This window comes from Schistocerca americana, chromosome 7, assembly GCF_021461395.2.
Source record: "Schistocerca americana isolate TAMUIC-IGC-003095 chromosome 7, iqSchAmer2.1, whole genome shotgun sequence".
NCBI classification, from domain to species: domain Eukaryota; kingdom Metazoa; phylum Arthropoda; class Insecta; order Orthoptera; family Acrididae; genus Schistocerca; species Schistocerca americana.
The window spans coordinates 619,939,679-619,959,551 of NC_060125.1; the positions used below are offsets into that span (position 1 = coordinate 619,939,679).

The 19,873-nt window shown below is 37.6% G+C and overlaps 1 protein-coding gene across 1 annotated transcript in view; it reads left to right on the plus strand.

Annotated features, from left to right (window-relative positions):
• LOC124621783 (histone H4 transcription factor) overlaps nt 1–19,873 on the plus strand; it is a 110,472-nt gene that overhangs the window by 376 nt on the left and 90,223 nt on the right. The window contains exon 2 of the mRNA XM_047147218.1: nt 85–621. Coding sequence (XP_047003174.1) covers nt 85–621 — 537 coding nt within the window. The remainder of the gene's footprint in view (nt 1–84; nt 622–19,873) is intronic.

The window sequence follows — 19,873 nt, forward strand, 5'->3', positions numbered from 1 at the left end:
TATATGTCATAAAGGCTTGTTTTCACATTAAGATGTAATGGTAAATGAACGTTTGATAACACTTGTCTTTTATGCTCCCTACAGGTGTAAAACGGAAATTCGATGGTAGTTGCAGCCCTCAGTGTGTTTTCGATCGTGTTCTTGCAAGTGAAATGAATGCAGATGCTTCTAGAGAAGATGGAACATCACTAGAAATATCAGACGACGAGCACAGCTCAGAACATGGAAACGATTGTTTGCCGTTGGAAAATAATGAATTAAACACATTTAGACGCTCTGACGCTCTTGAGAACTGTAGAAACTGGGTAAATCAATCACAAGAATTGTATCCTGCTAAAAACATTCCAACTAAAAGCATTAAAGAAGAACGTCAGGTAACAGCAACAGTGGAAGAGCAAGATGTGGATTCTCCTGACGGGAATGAAAGTGATTCTAAGACAAGCAATGGGAAATGTTCAATGCTTATTAAAGGAAAACGTCTGTGGCTTAAGGAACAAGTTCTTCATTTAGTTTGTGAATGGAAAAACTGTTCTTATGAAATCGATGATGTTGAGACTTTTGTTAGACATGTTAGTATGCACATACCTGATTTGGATATCCGTATCAATGAAGATGGCAAAGGTAAGAGTATAAGAATGTCCATAGTGGGCATATATAAATAAAGGTTAATTTGATTACCATTTAGCACAATAACTCCAGCCCCGTAACAAATATATAAACCGCTGGCAGTATAGGAGTGGACGTGTTGAATAAAAGAAAGAAGTAGCAGTTAAAGAATCCGGGTATTAGATAACAGTATAAATTTGTAATTCATTTGTTCATGTTGTGTGGACCAAGTAATATTATTCCGATTAACACATTAGTTAGGTATTAGACACATGATTTCTTTCATTTGTTGATTTTCTCTTTTGCTGTTTATTTAATGCTATGACAGTCTTATAGTTGCAGCTCTGCTCACTGGGTAATTAAGACCTAGTAAATTTACAATAATGAGCTTATCAAGAACTATACAAAAAAGAATTGTCATGGCATTAATTTATTTTACAACTAATCAGCATATTGAGAACTATACTAAAAAGAATTGTTATGGCATTAATTTGAGGAGTAGCAAAACAAGGAATGAAATAAATCTAGTGTCCCATGCCCTCCTTTAGGCACTGGGAGGATCTCGCTGTGAATAACAATCTTCGGTAGCATCATTTGTGAAAAGGCTTGGTGGTAAGAGTTACACACTACTACACCTTCCCTCGCTTTTTTATAGTTCCTATATGATGACTGTGAGTAATACTGAGCAAAATATTATTTTGAGGAATTGACTAATGCAGTTGCAATTTTATCTCTGATATCAAAAAGTAGGCTATGTCAGTTATGTCGCAAATGTAGAGATCAGTTTGTCTCCTCAACCCCTCGTTTGTTATGCTACGTGTCAATCTGTCGTCACAGCCAAGATTACAAGTGGAGGACGGGGCACACCAACAGACTATGACCACTGTGCTCAAACAACCTTTGGGTTGTTGGTAACATTACACTCTCATTAGAGAAACGTCTGATTCCTCTCAACTGTTACCTATGATGTCATCAATGTGATGGAAATGCTAACTTTCAGTGTATACAAAATGGTGGTGATGTTGCACAACATTCAGAAACCAACAAATTCTAACAAAAATAAAAAACTACACAAGAACATCTCACTCCAACAATAAAATGAAATCAACAGGACAGCTGTGGGAAATAGAGAGTTTAGGGCTGGGACAAGCTAAATACATAACAATACAGAACACTGCACCATCCCAAAACAGATGTTATGGAAAAAAAACCCTCAACTTAGGATATAACATTACAGCCACTATTTTAGGGTCGACAGAAGCGTCCGATCCCACGCGTCGGCTTTGACCCGTGACGTAAGGGTGTTGTCGTGTGTGACGTCGTGACGGCACGGAGTTTGGTTTGAGTGTGGCTGTGTCCAGTTCTGTTTTATTTTATTTACTTTTCTGATCTGTACGTTTTTTTCTGATCTGTACGTTCTATCTCGTGAGATTTTTTTTTTAAATTTAAAAACACTTATTACTTATTTTAATTATCTGTTTCCTCCAATTTCTGTTTTAGTTTATTATGTTTATCTTTCTGATCTGTTCGTTCTATCCCGTGAGATTTTTTTTTTTTTTTAAAAAGACAAAAAACACTAATCAACCACTGAAGCATCTTTATCTTCTATGGGTTACAGGGGTTACGACCCCTGGGGAGGTGGGTGGGTATTCGTGCATGGCTGTCTTCACTTACACGTTGTAGCTACGCAAGGCGTCTAAATTTGTTTATATTTAGTTTGCCCTCCACCCAAATCACCCCATTTCCCGCGCTTGTCCCGTTAGTGTCATTAGGCTTCTTGTGGAAAGTGTGTGTGTTTGTTTTTGTTTCCGCCATATTTGTGACGTCATGGGTAAAAGCAGACGGGCGGGATCGGACGCTTCCGTATTTCCCTATTTTATATATATATTAAATGCAATTCCAAAGAGCGGAATAGGACTTTTTCCTTGACCTATGGAGCACAAACACAGCTCTTGATACCTGCTGGCAAACCACAGATAAAAAAAACCACATCTACAAACAGCCCAGTAGTTGATCAGTTTTACTCTAATCTGTAAATTATAAGAGTTGGCAGCACTGACACTTTTAAAAATGCAAGAGCATATAAAGAACATATGTTGGCAAACCTATTTCTTCTATTGTTACAACAATTGGAGGGAACTGATAGCTTTCAGAAAATCTTTCCTCTTGTGCTGTGCTGAGAAGTGGAGTGTCAGGGCGTCTAGACTAATTGTAAGGTAGGTTACAGTGATACAGATATTTATTGACACAAGTACTAAATACTGAAATATGATGAACTGTGTTAACAGATAACTCATTATGAATGATTGATTTTATCATTCACCATAAAGGAAGTGTAAATTATTGCTTCAGTCTTCTTTAAGGGGGGGATATCAACTACTGGAGTGCATGAAAGCATATTTTCCAGTAGTTGGTCATAATGATCAATTACCGGTAATTTTTAGAATGTTCTCACAAAGAGTTGCTTTTAGCCATAGACCAAGTAGGCATTCCTTTCTTCTGTCCCATATTGATGGAAATGTGAAATTTATATGGCTTCCAGTAGCTGATCGGGGTGATCATCTACTGGTTTACATATGATCAACCAACAAGTATTGAGGCATACAGATAAAATTTACAGGAGTGAAATCTGCAGACTGAATTAATAAATGGTTCCAAAAGAAGATAAGTCGAAAAAAGAATTTTTTAAGTATTCTGAGGAAGACTTACAATGTGCAGTAGAAGCAGTTCAAGCCGGTGGCAGTAGTATGAGGAAAGCTGCAAAACATTTTGGTATCCCATTTAGTACGCTAAATAACAAAATTAAAGGAAAAGTACCTATGCAGCGTAAGATGGGACCAAGTTCAGTTTTGACAGAGGCTGAAGAGAATTTATTGGTTAGCTGGATCTATGCCAACGCTAAAAAAGGCTTTCCAATAAAGCGAAGGACGCTGTATGAAACTGTGAGTGACATTGTTTTGGCAGATGGAAGACCTACACCATTCAAAGATGGAAGGCCTGGTGAAAAATGGTTTAAGTCATTCATGAGACGTCACCCTGATGTATCAGAACGGCATGCTGAGAGCATAAATACTGCCAGAACAGCTGTTACTGAGGAAAATATCAGGCAGTGGTTCAATGAACTTCATCAGCATCTTCTGAAGGGTAATAATTTGGACATTTTAAATGAATCAAAAAGAATTTATAATGCAGATGAAACAGGATTTGAAACATGTCCTCAAACTGGGAAAGTTCTGGGTCCAGTTTCTTTTGACAATCTGTATGAAGTCAAAAGTGGCAATGAAAAGGAGGCCATTACTGTAATGGCAAATTTCAATGCTGCTGGAGACACTGTACCCCCAATGGTCGTATTTCCACTTCAGAAAATTTCAAGGGACATATCCGAGAATTTGAACAGTGAATGGGGCATTGGGCGGTCAAAAAAAAGGCTGGATGACAGGAGCCCTCTACTTTGAATACATTGCCAACATTTTCCTTCCATGGTTGAAGAAAGAGAGAGTCAAATTTCCTGTTATTTTATTGGTAGATGGGCACAAATCTCATACATCATATAAAGTTGCTAAGTTTTGTGCCGACAATGGGATAATACAATTTGCATTGTATCCAAATGCGACTCATGTGCTTCAACCAGCTGATGTGGCAATATTTCGTCCCCTGAAATCTGGATGGAGAGATGCTGTATATAATTGGAAACACAAAACTGGTAACAAAGTTGTAACAAAAACTGTATTTGGCCCATTGCTTGAGACCGTTTTCAATGAAAAGGCTACTCCTGAAACAGTGAAAAATGGTTTCAGGAAGTGTGGTCTTTTCCCTTATGATCCTGATGCAGTGGACAATGCTAGATGTATGTCCAGCAAATCTAGACATTGTGCACCTGCTATAACATGTGGTAATGCAATAAAACCATCATCATTTGGTGTTGAACATCTTTTGCATTTTGAATCTTTAATGAAGAGAGGTAGAGCAGAAGAATTCCGTGCAGCAGAGAAAAATGGATGGGAAGGTGATCCAGGAGCAGAAGAACTGTTTCAGGTTTGGCGTAAAATTCGTGCTACTTGTAAATCACCTTCAACAAATAAAACTACAGATGCTAACATGCTATCTCTGCATTTTTGTAGTACAGAACAATCCATCCCTACATCAGAAAATCCAGCAGGAGATCCTCAAGTGTGTACTAACAGCAAAATATCTTGTGACTCAGAAGATGAATCATCCACATGTCATAACGAAAAGTCAGGAGATCAAGACTCAGTACAAGAAAATGACAGTTCAGGTCCTCCTCAGCCCTCTTCACATCCAGTCAACCCTGAAGCAGACACTCCAAAATGCCGTTCATCCCAATCATCTCAGAAAAACAGAATCAGTCCACATTTTGCTAATCATATTACTTGGCCTACTGACTCCCCTATAAAGGCTGGAAGGAAAAGAGAGTACATACCATATGCGACAACATCCAAACAGTGGCTAGACTGGAACAAATCAAAGGAAGAACTAAAAGCCAATACAGAAGCTGCCAAACGAGCTATAATAGAACAACGTAAAATGGCAAAACAGACGAATGAGAAAAAAAGAAAAGGAAGGAAACTGTTTCCAGAGGCTGAGAAGGAAAAACCACCAAAAAAGAAACCTGTAAGAAAAGACAGTTCAGAGTCAGAACCCACCAGTGATGAATGGAGCCCTCGTGAAGACACATCAGAAAATGAGTCTGACTGTAATAAAAACCTTGCTACCACTGAGAAGAGGCATGACATTGGAAGGCCTGCATTCAAAGAAGGAGATTTTGCTTTGATCTTGTTTCCAGGCCAAAAGAATCATAAGTATAAATTTCTGTGCACTGTTCAAAGAGTTACCACAGAAGAGGACATTGAGGTAATGGGTTTGAAAAGCTGCGATGAAAGAAATACGCTGTTCAAGACTGATGAAGATGATATAAGCACTGTTCACTCTTCACAGATTTTAGCAATACTTCCAGAACCCTCTATTATCTCTACAGGAGGCAGGCTGCGTTACAAGTTTCAACGTCCTGTTGATATTGGAAAACTGGAATGAAACTGAGCAGACTTGTGTATAGTCTATTGTTGTGTGTAGGCTACTATGTTATATTGTTTTATTTCATTGAAAAAAATTGTTCAATATGTTAATCATTCATGTAAGTAAGTTAAAATTAAGTTCCCAGATGTAATTATCAATTTAATGTCAGATGATTTTATTTTTGCATATTGATCAACTACTGGACTATGGGCGATCATTTTGTGGAACTGTATGATCAACTATTGGTAATTTCTGACCACTGTAACTGAAATTCAGAAAATGTAGGGAATAAGCATTTCAAGGTTAATTGTATGTATGTCATTCTTTACAGGAAACTTTTCTCTGTGATATGTGTTGTTATCAACTTACTCCTTCAAGTAGATGTTCTATAAAAAATATAAACGTAAACTCAAATTGTTAATCGATCAACTATTGGCGGTATCACCCCCTATATATTAAATGCAATTCCAAAGAGCGGAATAGGACTTTTCCCTTGACCTATGGAGCACAAACACAGCTCTTGATACCTGCTGGCAAACCACAGATAAAAAAAACCACATCTACAAACAGCACACACCTACATAACTCACAGAACACCACTGAAACCAAACCTCAACAATTCAAAAACCAAAAAACCCTCGTTCACTAGATCAGTTAAAACGCAACCAAAATACTATAAAAATAAAACAGACAAAACATCACAATTACTATAGGATAAAACCAAAACAAAACTTGCTTACCAAGAAAAGCCTCCGACAAAATCACATAGGTTGGTAAATTTGTTGATCAGGTCCGCTACCCTTCTGGTAGACAGGTGTGACCTGTGAAGTCCTACAACTACTTGGCATTATTTTGTTCAAGAGATTTGCATTAGAATATAGCCGTAAATTGGGAAGCAGAGACTGTTGCACTCTTTGTTCAAAAGAGAATGCAAAATAACGAGAAGCAAAGGTTATTTGAGAGCTATGCGTCTGAAAAGATTTATGCGTGAAGCATACAGCTCGCACCGTCACACCTTAGAAAAAGATCTGGCAGCAACCCCGAGAAAATTCTGATACTGTGTAAAATCGCTAACTGGATCTAAGGCTTCCATTCACTCCTTTTTTTACTAGTCTGTTGTGGCAGTTGAAAAAAAAATCCAAAGTTTTATATTTCATGTTCAAGAAATCATTGACATGGAAGCATCATGCAAATGTACCGTCATTTGACCATCGGACAGACTCCCATATGCATGACATAGTAATAAGTATCCTTGGTGTAGAGAAAAAAAATTGAAAGATTTGAAAGCAAATAAGTCTCCAGGTTTGGATGGAATCCCAGTTCGGTTTTACGAAGAGCGTTGGCCCCTTACATACCTTGCATTTATCATGAATATCTCATCCAGCGGAAAGTCCAAGTGACTGGAAAGAAGCGTATAAAAAGGGTAAAACAATGGACCTGCAAAATTACAGACCAATATCCCTAACTCTGATTTGCTGCAGAATCTGAACATACTCTCAGTTCGAATACATTAAACTGACTGAGAAGCTTACTGTCAAGTATCAGCATGGTTTCAGGAAGCATTGCTCGAGCAAAACTCGGCTTGTCCTTTTCTCACGTGATATACTATGAACTATGAATGAAGAGCTACAGGCAGAATCCATATTTCTAGATTTCCAGGATGTATTTGACATGGTGCCCCATTGCAGGCTGTCAATGAAGGTATGAGCATATGGAATAAGTTTGCAGATATGTGAGTGGCTCAAAGACTCCTTAAGTAATAGAACCCAGTATGTTGTCCTTGATGGTGAATGCTCATCAGACAATGGTATTGCCAGGAGTGCTCCAGGGTTGTGTGAGCTCCAGGGTTGTGTGATAGGACCACTGTTGTTCTCTATATACATAAATTATACGGCGGGCAGCAGTCTGCAGTTGTTTGCCGATGATGCTGTCGTGTATGGTAAGGCGTCAAAGTTGAGGGACTGTAGGAAGATAGAAGACGACTTGGACAAAATTTCTAGTTGGTTTGCTGAATGGCAGTTAGCTCTAAATGTGGAAAAATGTGGATGAGTGGGAAGAATAAACCTATAACATTCACGTACAGTATTACCAGTGTCGTGCTTGACACAGTGAAGTCATTTAAATATCTGGGTGGCGTAATGTTGCAAAGTGATATGAAATGGGACGAGCGTGTGAGAACTGTGGTAGAAAAGGCAAATGGTAGACTTTGGTTTATTGGGAGAGTTTTAGGAAAGAGTGGTTCATCTGCAAAGGAGACTGCGTATGGGGCTATGGTGCGACCTGTTCTTGAGTACTGCTGAAATATTTGGGATCCATACCAAGTCAGATTGAAGGAAGACATCGATGCAATTCAGAGTTGGACAGCTAGATTTGTTAGCCGTAGGTTTGAACAATACGTAAGTGTTACAGGGATGCTTCGGGAACTCAAATGGAAATCCCTGGAGTGAAGACAACATTTTTTTTTGAGAAACATTATTGAGAAAATTTAGAGAACCTGCATTTGAAGCTGACTGCCACACGATTCTACTGCCTCCAACATTCATTGCGCATTAAGGACCAGAAGATAAGATACGGGAAATTAGGGCTTGTACGGAGGCATTTAGACATTCATTTTTTCCTCGCTCTATTTACAGAGTACCTATGTAGGTGAGATGTATAGAATCTGATAGGGATTTCATCCGGTCTCGGGATCTTGTTCAGTTTTAAGAGTTTCAGCTGTTTCTCAGTGCCACTGATACTAATATCGATTTCACTCATCTTTTCAGTAGTACAAGAATTAAATTGGACAGTACTCCTGGGTTTTTCTTTGCAAAGGAACATTTGAAAACAGAGTTAAGTGCTTCTCCTTTTGCTTTGCTACTGTTTCAGTGGCAGTCTTGTCTATGAGTGACTGGAAACTAACTTCTACATATAAGCAGAATTTCTTTTGGTTTTGTGAAAGATCTTTTGACAATCTTTTATGGTGTTCACTGAAGGCTTCACTCATTGCTCTTTGACTACCAAATGCGTTTCATTCAGCATCTCTCTATGTATAGCCCCAATGTTTTGTGTTCTACCTATTATGCGAGAGTCTGTTTCTTTAGAATAAGCTTTACAATGAGTGTTGTGAGTTTTATCCTTGTGTGGGTTAGTTTCTCTGTGGTGTTTTTTGACAATACCAAATGTGTGAAACTAGCTGCAAAAGTGCACAGAAAAGTGATAAAGCTGTTGCAATTCTGTAAGGCAAACTCAGTACTGCATGTTATCGGGAAACATTCAGTCCTGAAAGAGACATCTGTTGCTGCCTCAGCCATTTTGTGTACATGGGTAAAGCAGAGAAGATAGCATTGCTCCCTTCCATACCCAGCTGTCAATTATGTTGATATTCCAAAACCATTAATTGTCATAAAGAAAAGGGTAGGCCCTACACCATCACGGAATAGATCATCATATGTTGTCAGGAGTTCTCCTCTGTTAAAAAAATTGTTCCTTGTACAGATGATTGCACAATACCATCTGGGAAACACTTTCTGATTATGACCAACCAGTTCCATGAGAAACAAACTTCACACTTTGGTGGGGGGGAGGGGTGACATATTGTCCTTGTAGTAATGAATTTTCAGCTACAGTGAAGGACACTGTGTAATCCAACAATTTTTCTAGTTTTGCATAGGGTAAAACAATGGACATCTTTTACCACCTTTACCTGACCTTGTAGTGCAGCGTTTGATTCTGGCATTTTGAGGTTGTTTCTGTTTTTAGCAGCAAATATAATGACGCTGTCACAAAAATTTCCTTACAGTACCACAGAAAAAAAGAAAAAAATGGTCAGTTAGTTTCGTTCGGTTCCAGCCATTAGACTTTTTCCATGGGCTGTTCAGTAAAGTATGTCCTGAGACTTCCTGCAGCTTAAAGCTGTGTGCTGGACAAGAACTCAAGCCCCCAGTCTTTGACTTTCATGGGCAAATACTCTATGGAATTTGGATTAAGTAATAGAGAGGTATTGATGGAAGTAAAACTGTGAGGGTGGGTTATGTGTCATGCCTGGACAGCCGAGTCGTTAGAATATTTGTGCACAAAGTCAAATGATGTGGGTTCAAGTATTGGTCTGGCAGACTGTTTTAAACTGCCAGGAACTTTCAAATCATGACATACTCTGTTGCAGGGTGACAATTCCTTCTGAAAAGTGCATGCTGATGATTACTGTAATTCCTTTTTACAATGTACAGAAACAAACTTGATTTTTGCCTTATGATGTTATTCCATTTGTTGATATTTTTACTCTTCCTCCCCAGAAGTTTATGTAATGTGCTTTTATCAAAAACATACAGTGTTGCACACCACATCTCATTTTATGTATGTGGTCCGTACAATTGTTTTAGTGCTGTTAACTTTCCCACTTCCTATGCCATAGGGTTGACAAAGTAATAATTTTGTGAAAGAAATTTCCACAATTTGACTATTAATTATTCATTTATTTTACACAATCATGATTTAAACTTTGTAGCCATTCTCTAGTACATGTTGAAATATGTATGACATGTTTGTGACATGCTATTGTTGAAAAAACATACTTCTTGTCTTATAGACCAGTTCTCATAGTACAGGATACGAGTACATATCCAACATAGATAATACATCTGACATTTTGCAAAATGAGGAACCATTAACGTACAGTATGGCATATTTAATAGCTAATATATTTCTGTGACCTGCATTCATCACTTCTGTTCATCAACTGACTTAATGTCCTAATAACAAGAGGCCTATTAGAACTAAAGTAAGTTGTACCAATGTCCCTATTATACACCTCACTGATTTGAAATGTACTGTAAGTAATAAACTAACGTGAATTAAAACTCTCCAGGCTACCAATGCTTTCAATAGCACCACAGTGTACAATAGCAACAGTAATCCAACCACAACCATGTGAAGCGCCATCACTCTTTGTAAAGGTAAACTTCAGTACTCCATCTACAAAAACTGCAGTACTATCCAGAACATTCCGCGATCCATATGATTTAACAGTTATATTTATGTTGTCCACTACTTTATATACTGTTGTGCGTACTCGTCCTATAATGTCGCATCTAGTGAGTAATTCAATGCAGTTGCCTGTGCAGCAGCCCAATCCAGACTGGCAGTGTGTGGTGATATCATGTGCTGTTTATATTTGCTTAGTTGATGAACAGAAGTAATTAATGCAGGCCACAGCTGTTAAGTACACCATACTAAATGTTAATTGTTTATCATTGTAAGCCATATTATCAATCTTGAATATTTGCTCATACCCTGTAATACGAGAACGGGTCTATAAGACCAGAAGTATGTTTCTTCGACAATGACATATCACAGACAAGTCAGACGTAGTAGTAGTAGTAGTAGTAGTAGTAGTAGTAGTAGTAGCTTTATTCATCCATAGATCTCTTTTTACAAGGATATAGGACATGTCAAAGTATTTACAAGTTTAGACCAATTTAAAATAAGCTAATTCGTATATACATACACTTACAGATTTCTAGTTAGAGACAATCGTTAGAGTTACTCCTAGTATACAATAATTTTTTGTACAAATAACTTATTAAATAAAGTAATGCCACACTGTTCACTCATATCTCACTACCAGTCACTGCACACACTATACGCACATTGTTTCATAACACTTTACCCACAACACACACAAACACTGGTGATCTCTGGGCCATTTTCTGTACCACAGCTTCCCATTTCCTATCCTGAAAAACTGAGTCAGCATCCCTCTATAGTAAGTGAGATGTTGAGCTCATAATGAGGAAGGAGTGTTGGTATTGTGCAATGCATAGCTTGGGGGTAAGTTTTTCTAGAAAAGAAACTTAGTGTGAAGGTGTTATGTGGAATGTTGGATGTTTTGTATTCATTATTATTATTTATTTATTTGTATAACATTTTTTTTACCCAACCCCTACTCTGTTTTATCTAAGTAATCCTTCAATGTATAAAATGTATTGCGTAACAGGCACTTTCTAGCTGCCATTTTAAATAAGTGTGTTTTTGCGTTTTCTTTTATCTGTTTTGGTAATTTATTGTACAGCTTTATTCCTCGGTAGAAAATCCTATTTTGAGTTTTATGTTTATTTTTTCTTGGAAAATGTAAGTTGAGTCTAGCTCTTGTTCCATGGTCATCGACAGAACTGTTTGTGCAGTAATTATCAATGTTATTTTTGATGTGTACAACTGACTGGTAAATGTATTCACATGGAGCAGTTAATTGAACAGATCTTTACAATGAACTCGACTACCATTTTTGGTTATGATTCTTATAGCTCTTTTCTGGAGTTTGAAAATTGTGTTCATATTTTGTGCATTTGTTGCCAAAAAAGAATGCCATAGCTAAGAATTGAGTGTACATATGAATATTATTTAACTAAAAGACACTGCATGACACTGATTTAGGATCCTAAGGGCATAACATGTTGATGACATTTTGTATTAAAGTACCTTTGTGTGGCCCCACTTCAACTGAGAATCAATATACATTTCTAGAAATTTTGCATTTGCATCTATAGAGGTGCCATCTACATTTAATTTTAAATTGTCATTTTCCCTCTTCAAACTTAAATTCATGGCATTAGTTTTCTTTATGTTCAATGTCACTTTAGTGCTTATTGACCAGTTGTAAACTTCCTTGAGAGCTTCATTTGCTTTCTCTGCAAGGAGTTCTCTTGCTTTCTCAGTGACTATAACATTGCTGTCATCAGTGATGAGAATTTTTTTCACCATGAGTAACACTACTGGGAAAGTCATTGATGTATATCAGTAGTAGTATTGGTCCTAATATGCTACCTTGCGGAACCCCCATATTAATGTATTTTGGTTGTGATAAGTGTTTTATTAAATGTTTAGATCTATTTAAAGTATGTGTTATCTCTACTCTTTGTACCCTGTCTGCTAGGTATGAGATCGAGCCCAGTCGTTAGCTACCCCTCTTATTCCTAATGCTTGTAATTTATATAACATAATCTTGTGGTCAACTGTATCAAAGGCCTTAGAAAGATCCTGTAACACACTCATCTTTGTCAAGAGCATCAAGTACAACCTTTGTGAATTCTTCTATGTCTGACTCAGTATTTTTGCCACTTCGGAAACCAAACTGTGATTCACTTAAAAGGTTGTATTTAATCAGGTAATTTATTAACCCGTCTTTCATAATTACTTCTATTATTTTTGAGAATGGTGACAGCAGGGAAATGAGCTGGTAATTTTGTGTGTCTTCTGCATTACCTTTCTTAAGCAAAGGTACAACTCTTGCCTGTTTTAACTACTCTGGAAATGTCCCTGATGTGAAGGATTCATTTAAACATTTGTTAAGGGGCATTTGTAGACTTAGAGAAAGCTTTTGACAATGTTGACTGGAATACTCTCTTTCAAATTCTGAAGGTGGCAGGGGTAAAATACAGGGAGCGAAAGGCTATTTACAATTTGTACAGAAACCAGATGGCAGTTATATGAGTCGAGGGACATGAAAGGGAAGCAGTGGTTGGGAAGGGAGTGAGACAGGGTTGTAGCCTATCCCCGATGTTATTCAATCTCTCTATTGAGCAAGCAGTAAGGGAAACAAACGGAAAATTCGGAGTAAGAATTAAAATCCGTGGAGAAGAAATAAAAACTTTGACGTTCACCGATGACATTGTAATTCTGTCAGAGACAGCAAAGGACCTGGAAGAGCAGGTCAATGGAATGGACAGTGTCTGAAAGAAGGATATAAGATGAACATCAACAAAAGCAAAACAACGATAATGGAATGTAGTCGAATTAAATCGGGTGATGCTGAGGGTATTAGATTAGGAAATGAGACACTTAAAGTAGTAAATGAGTTTTGATATTTGGGGAGCAAAATAACTGATGATGGCCGAAGTAGAGAGTATATAAAATGTAGACTGGCAATGGCAAGGAAAGCGTTTCTGAAGAAGAGAAATTTGTTAACATCGAGTATAGATTTAAGTGTCAAGAAGTCGTTTCTGAAAGTATTTCTATGGAGTGTAGCCATGTATGGAAGTGAAACATGGACGATAAATAGTTTGGACAAGAAGAGAATAGAAGGTTTTCAAATGTGGGGCTACAGAAGAATACTGAAGATTAGATGGGTAGATCACAAAACTAATGAGGAGGTATTAAACAGAATTGTGGAGAAGAGAAATTTGTGGCACAACTTGACTGGAAGAAGGGATCAGTTGGTAGGATATATTCTGAGGCATCAAGGGATCACCAATTTAGTATTGGAGGGCAGCATGCAGGGTAAAAATCGTAAAGGGAGACCAAGAAATGAATACACTAAACAGATTCAGAAGCATGTAGGTTGCAGTAGGTACTGAGAGATGAAGAAGCTTGCACAGGATAGAGTAGCATGGAGAGCTGCATCAAACCAGTCTTTGTACTGAAGACTGCAGCAACAACAACAACAAGGGGCCTTGTATAATCTCTATGCATTGTTTCAGTACACACATTGGTACTTCATCTAAGCCTACTGACTTTTTATTTTTTAGTTTTTGAACAGTTTGATTGACTTCATTCTCTGTGGTTGGAAGGAATATCATTGTATTTAGTGCAACATTATTTACAGGTGTTATGTTTGTTTTGGGGAATTTTTGCTGTAACTTCTCTGCAGTACTTGAAAAATGCTCAATTACATAGTTTGCTAAGTGTCATGGCTCATTTATTACCTTATCCCCCTCCCTTAGCAGTATGTTATTCTGCGTTTCTTTGCCTCTCCCCGTTTCCTTTTTTATAGCATCCCAGACTGCTTTGCTTTTATTCTCTGCATTACATATTATTTTGCCATTAAATGACAAGCAGTCAACACCTTCCTATAGATCTTTTTGTATCTATGATTGAAATTTAAGAATTCTGGTTCATTGTGACTCTCTTTCATTGAACTGAGGTATTTAAGTGTTTAGGAGGACTTCTTAATACCTGCTGTTATCCATCTGTTTCTGTGAGATGACGATACAGACATGCGTACTTTTGGAAATCCCTTTTCCAGATTCAATTTCAATAATGTGGAGAATTTAGAGAATTACATATTGACATTGGTTTCCTTATACACTTCATCCCAGCTTTGTTTTGCAACTTCCTTTGAAAAATCTTTTATTTTGATTTCTGATAGATGTCCTTTGTAGGCTTGTACTTTAGGGAATGATTCAATGCCTGATTTTACTGTCATTATTTGACAGAGATGGTCTGATAGTCTGAGATCTTTTACAGCTACATCACATTTTTCCCCGACAATATTTCTGGCCACAAGGTCAATTACTGATGCAGTGATTGTAGTAACCCTTGTCGCACTATTGACCAATAGGGACATACCAAAACTTTGAAGGCTATTTATGACGGTGTTGCTGGATTCATTTATTATACTAATGTTGGTGTTAATGCCCCCACACTGAATTACGTTGCCCTTTGTACTTGAGACTGTGTAGAACTTCTGTTAATTTATTGAAAAGTGTGTCCACACTACCACTGGGACATCTATACACACATAAAATGATTAATATCTTGGTGATATCAAGCCCTGTTAATTCAATAGCTGAACCGAGCGGGGTGGCGCAGTGGTTAGACACTGGACTCGCATTCGGGAGGACGACGGTTCAATCCCGCGTCCGGCCATCCTGATTTAGGTTTTCCGTGATTTCCCTAAATCACTCCAGGCAAATGCCGGGATGGTTCCTCTGAAAGGGCACGGCCGACTTCCTTCCCAATCCTTCCCTAATCCGATGAGACCGATGACCACGCTGTCTGGTCTCCTTCCCCAAACCAACCAACAATCAATAGCTGATATTTCAAAGTTTTTGTCTTCACTTGCTCTACTGAGGTCATATCTTGATGTGAACTGTTCTTCTTTTCTGATATAAATGCACTATCCTCCACCCCTTGAAGCAGTTCTGCAGTAAAAGTTTTCCCTTCCATAAGATGATAACACTACACATTTTAACATTTCAACAAGTCCTTGAGAATGGCTATAAAGCTGAAATCATGATTGTGAAAAATAAATGAACAGTTAACAGTCAAATGGTGGACATTTCCTGTAAAAATGTCTATATGACTGTGTTCCCCCATGAAGGAAAGATCATTAAGATAATAATTATTTTTTTGTTAGAAAGGCAAGTGATAATGCATGTTTCAGGGCTATCACATGCTTTCTGCTATATTGTCTTGGCATGGTCCTTTTATTCTTGACAACACTTTACTGTGAAGCTGGGATTTGGTGACTGTGTTTATGTCCACAAACAGCAGGGTTAAGATTCAGTGAGTGCTGTGTTGAACTGCTCTTTATACTTTCATAACGGTGAACACAGTAACATACAGGCTGACCGTCAGGTAATCAGCCGCATTTAGTGGGGAAACACTTTTTTGCTCCTGATTTCAAGGAAAACAATGTTAATTTCATGTTTTCAAATTATTTTTATGGGATTTTCATCACATGAATAGAGTCAGGAAGAGAGAATAATACATGAATACAAAGCATTTCTAACCATGAAGGGAGAATTCTTTTAATTCATGTGCTGTCATATAATCAATATTTGAAATTTTTTGACCAAGAGTATAGAACCTTCTGTAACAGAAGTAAAGAGCATGGAGAATGTTTGAAAGCAATAATTATTATAAATTCCTGGAAGATTAAAACTGTGGGGCAGATTGAGCCTAGAACCGGAATCTTGGCTTTCCTGATCAGTGTTCTTAAAGGCTGACCTAGCCAGGCATAATTCAGAACACTCTTCCATAATTTCAATTTTGCAAATACTTTGTTCCTGCTTTCCAAACTGCACAGATGATGTTTCGCAGAGTAAAGGAGTAAAGGATATTGCTAAGAAATGGTTTAGCCATAGCTTCCATTTTGGAGTGTGTACTATTTTGAAATTTCCTGCAAGATTAAAACTGTGTCCAGGTTAGTTAGTTAGTTAGTTAGTTATTGTTGCATGTTCTGGGGATCATTTTGAGCGATAGATCATAATGATGTGGAATGAGTCATTTTACATTCACATCGCAATCTAATTTGTACATACTGTTACATTCTGAACATTTCTAAGTTTTGAGGTATGAATTAAAAAACGCCTTCAGTCACAATTTTTCGTATTTTATTCAGTACACAATGCATTTCGGACCCTTTGGGTCCATCTTCAGGTGTAATTCGTCTTAATATATGCTTCATTTGTTCTCTTGAATGAGATGAAATGCGTATTCCTGTCACGAAAAGGTTTAATGTTAGGTTACGAATTTTGTAAGTCAGATGTGGAAAATATGAGTGAAATAGTGGAAAAGATGAATAGTATAAACTTGCCAGATAATCCAAGAAAAGCGTTTTTAACGTTTTAGTAACAGCATAAGATTTTTCCTCTATCGTTATCAAGCATATCACTTCATCCAAGAGGCACATTCGCAAACACATGTTTGTAAACACTTCACAGGTGTTTTTGTACATGGTGTGGTCAAAGATGAATTTTTCATAGTGCTAAAGATATAATTATTAAACGATTGTCATATGCAGGAAATAACTTTAGAACGGATCTTTAAAATTACTGAAATAGCTGTGACTTGCGACATCTGTTTGTTCGTTTAACATCAATTCTGTTTTTTTTTTTTTTTTTTTATTTTGTGGAGGCATATCTCCAGTTGTTCTAACAAATTTAGGGTATTACCATTGGCTTCATTATGTGATACTACCAAATTGTTTTCTAAATTGTTGATGACCTGTTTCGTCTCCAACATATGTTGTGCAAGCCTGAAAGCATTTACATGTTGTTGAAAATGGGTTTTGAAGTTTCTGCCGGTTTTCCCTACATAGTAGGCTGGACAACTGGGGCATGATACTTTGTACACTCCACTGTTGTTGTATGTTCGCGTATTTGATTTTATGTTATGAATGGCTGAATTTCCTAATTTATTATTAGTTGAGAATGAAACTGTTACATTTTTTTATTTATTTTTTTTTATTTTTAAGGTTAGCTATTTTTTGTGATATGGGGCTTAGGTATGGGATACTGGCAAATATTTTCTCTTCTTTCATAGTGTTGTCATTTGTTGTCTTCCTTTTGTGTATTTGTTAAATTGTCAATTGTTTTGTCTGTGTAGCCATTGCTTATGGCAATGCTCTTTATTGTATCTATCACATTCTTGAGCATGTTTCCTTCTAGATCAAGAGAGTGTACTCTGTGTAGCATGGACCTAAATGCAGCATGTGTCTGTGTGGTGGGATGGCGTTCCATTTGCCTTCTACTGTATTCCTTTCTTCTGTTCTAGTCAATTGTTGCCTCATGCTCCCTCTGAAACTCTCAGCAACCAGTGGTTCTATCAACTTTCCAGGTCCCATCTCCTTAACTACGTAACTTTTTCCAATTTCTATAGTTCATAACCAATATTTGTGGCCAGAGTCTATATCTGCCCCTGGGAATGTTTTACAATATAAAACCTGGTCCTAAATCTCTGTCTTACCATTAATCAATCTGAAACCTTCCATGCATACAACCTTCTTTTATGATTCTTAAACCAAATGTTAGCAGTGATTAAATTATGCAGCGTGCAAAATTCTACCAGGCAGCTTCCTCTTTCATTCTCATTTTCCTGCTGTCGAATTCCAGTCCCCCATCAAAGAGTAATTTTTAACCATCTGAATAATTTCTTTTATCTCATCATACATTTCTTCAGTGTCTTCATCATCTGCGGAGCAAGTTGGCGCATAAACTTGTGCTAATATAATAGGCTTGCACTTCGTGTCTGCCTTGGCTACGATAACGTCTTGAAGAAATAAGTCAACCTTATTTTTCGGTGCATTTTGTGGGGCTCATCTGTTACTTTGACTTGTTTCAAAACAGGGTGCTGAATTCTGATTCTAACCTAAAAAAGGTGCCCCTCCGGCACCAGTAACCACAGGGATGTTGCTATATGTGATCGTGGTTCCCCCCCTCCCCCTCCCCACCCCCTGTATATTATTTGCAAGAAGCTCAGCCAACCTATCTTTCCTTCTGGGTCAATCCATATGAAGTGGTCCAGTGATGGTTGCTTGACCATTTTTAAATATTTTAATTTTTTATATATGATTGCCCTATATTTGAGAAGTTCAAAACAGTTTTTTAAAAAAATTTATCTTTCACCTTTACTGGGTGGCGGCCATTTTTGTTTGTAGGCGTGCAACGATTTTTGGGTCTGGAGACATTAGCAAAAATTCGAATATCTCTGCCCTGGGTTAAGTTACAACATTGCAATTGACATGATTGTTTTTAGAAAAGTGTCCTCTACAACCCTAAATTCAAAAACAACCAGTCAAAATGACCTCCAAAGTTTGATATCCAAATGTTCAAAAGTCCACTTTTTAGGCCCAAAAATAACAAACAGAGAGTGATTTATGAGAGTCTATTTTTTTCTGTAGTTAGATACCATGCACTACAAGCCTCATATAGAGCAAGAACACTTAAACAAATGTTTCCTTAATTTTTTATGAATTTTTGAAATTTGAAAATTTTCGTTTTTTGTAAAGTTTGGGGTTGGTTATCTCAGGTGGGACATCATATAAGAATATGAATTTTGCACAGTTTGTACACCTATATGATAGCAATGTACTGTAAAAATTTCAATTTTGATATCTGACTGTGAACGAAGATATGAATTTTTGAAAATGAGGAAATAATTAACATTACTCTACAACTGATCTTATGGCTGTTGCCTATAATTTTGACATATATTTAGTTAACACTATCACTCAATATTCATTTATGTATTTTAATAATCCCCCCATGAACCATGGACCTTGCCGTTGGTGGGGAGGCTTGCGTGCCTCAGCGATACAGATGGCTGTACCGTAGGTGCAACCACAACGGAGGGGTATCTGTTGAGAGGCCAGACAAACATGTGGTTCCTGAAGAGGGGCAGCAGCCTTTTCAGTAGTTGCAGGGGCAACAGTCTGGATGATTGACTGATCTGGCCCTGTAACATTAACCAAAACGGCCTTGCTGTGCTGGTACTGTGAACGGCTGAAAGCAAGGGGAAACTACAGCCGTAGTTTTTCCCGAGGACATGCAGCTTTACTGTATGATTAAATGATGATGACGTCCTCTTGGGTAAAATATTCCGGAGGTAAAATAGTCCCCCATTCGGATCTCCGGGCGGGGACTACTCGAGAGGACGTCGTTATCAGGAGAAAGAAAACTGGCGTTCTACGGATCGGAGCGTGGAATGTCAGATCCCTTAATCGGGCAGGTAGGTTAGAAAATTTAAAAAGGGAAAT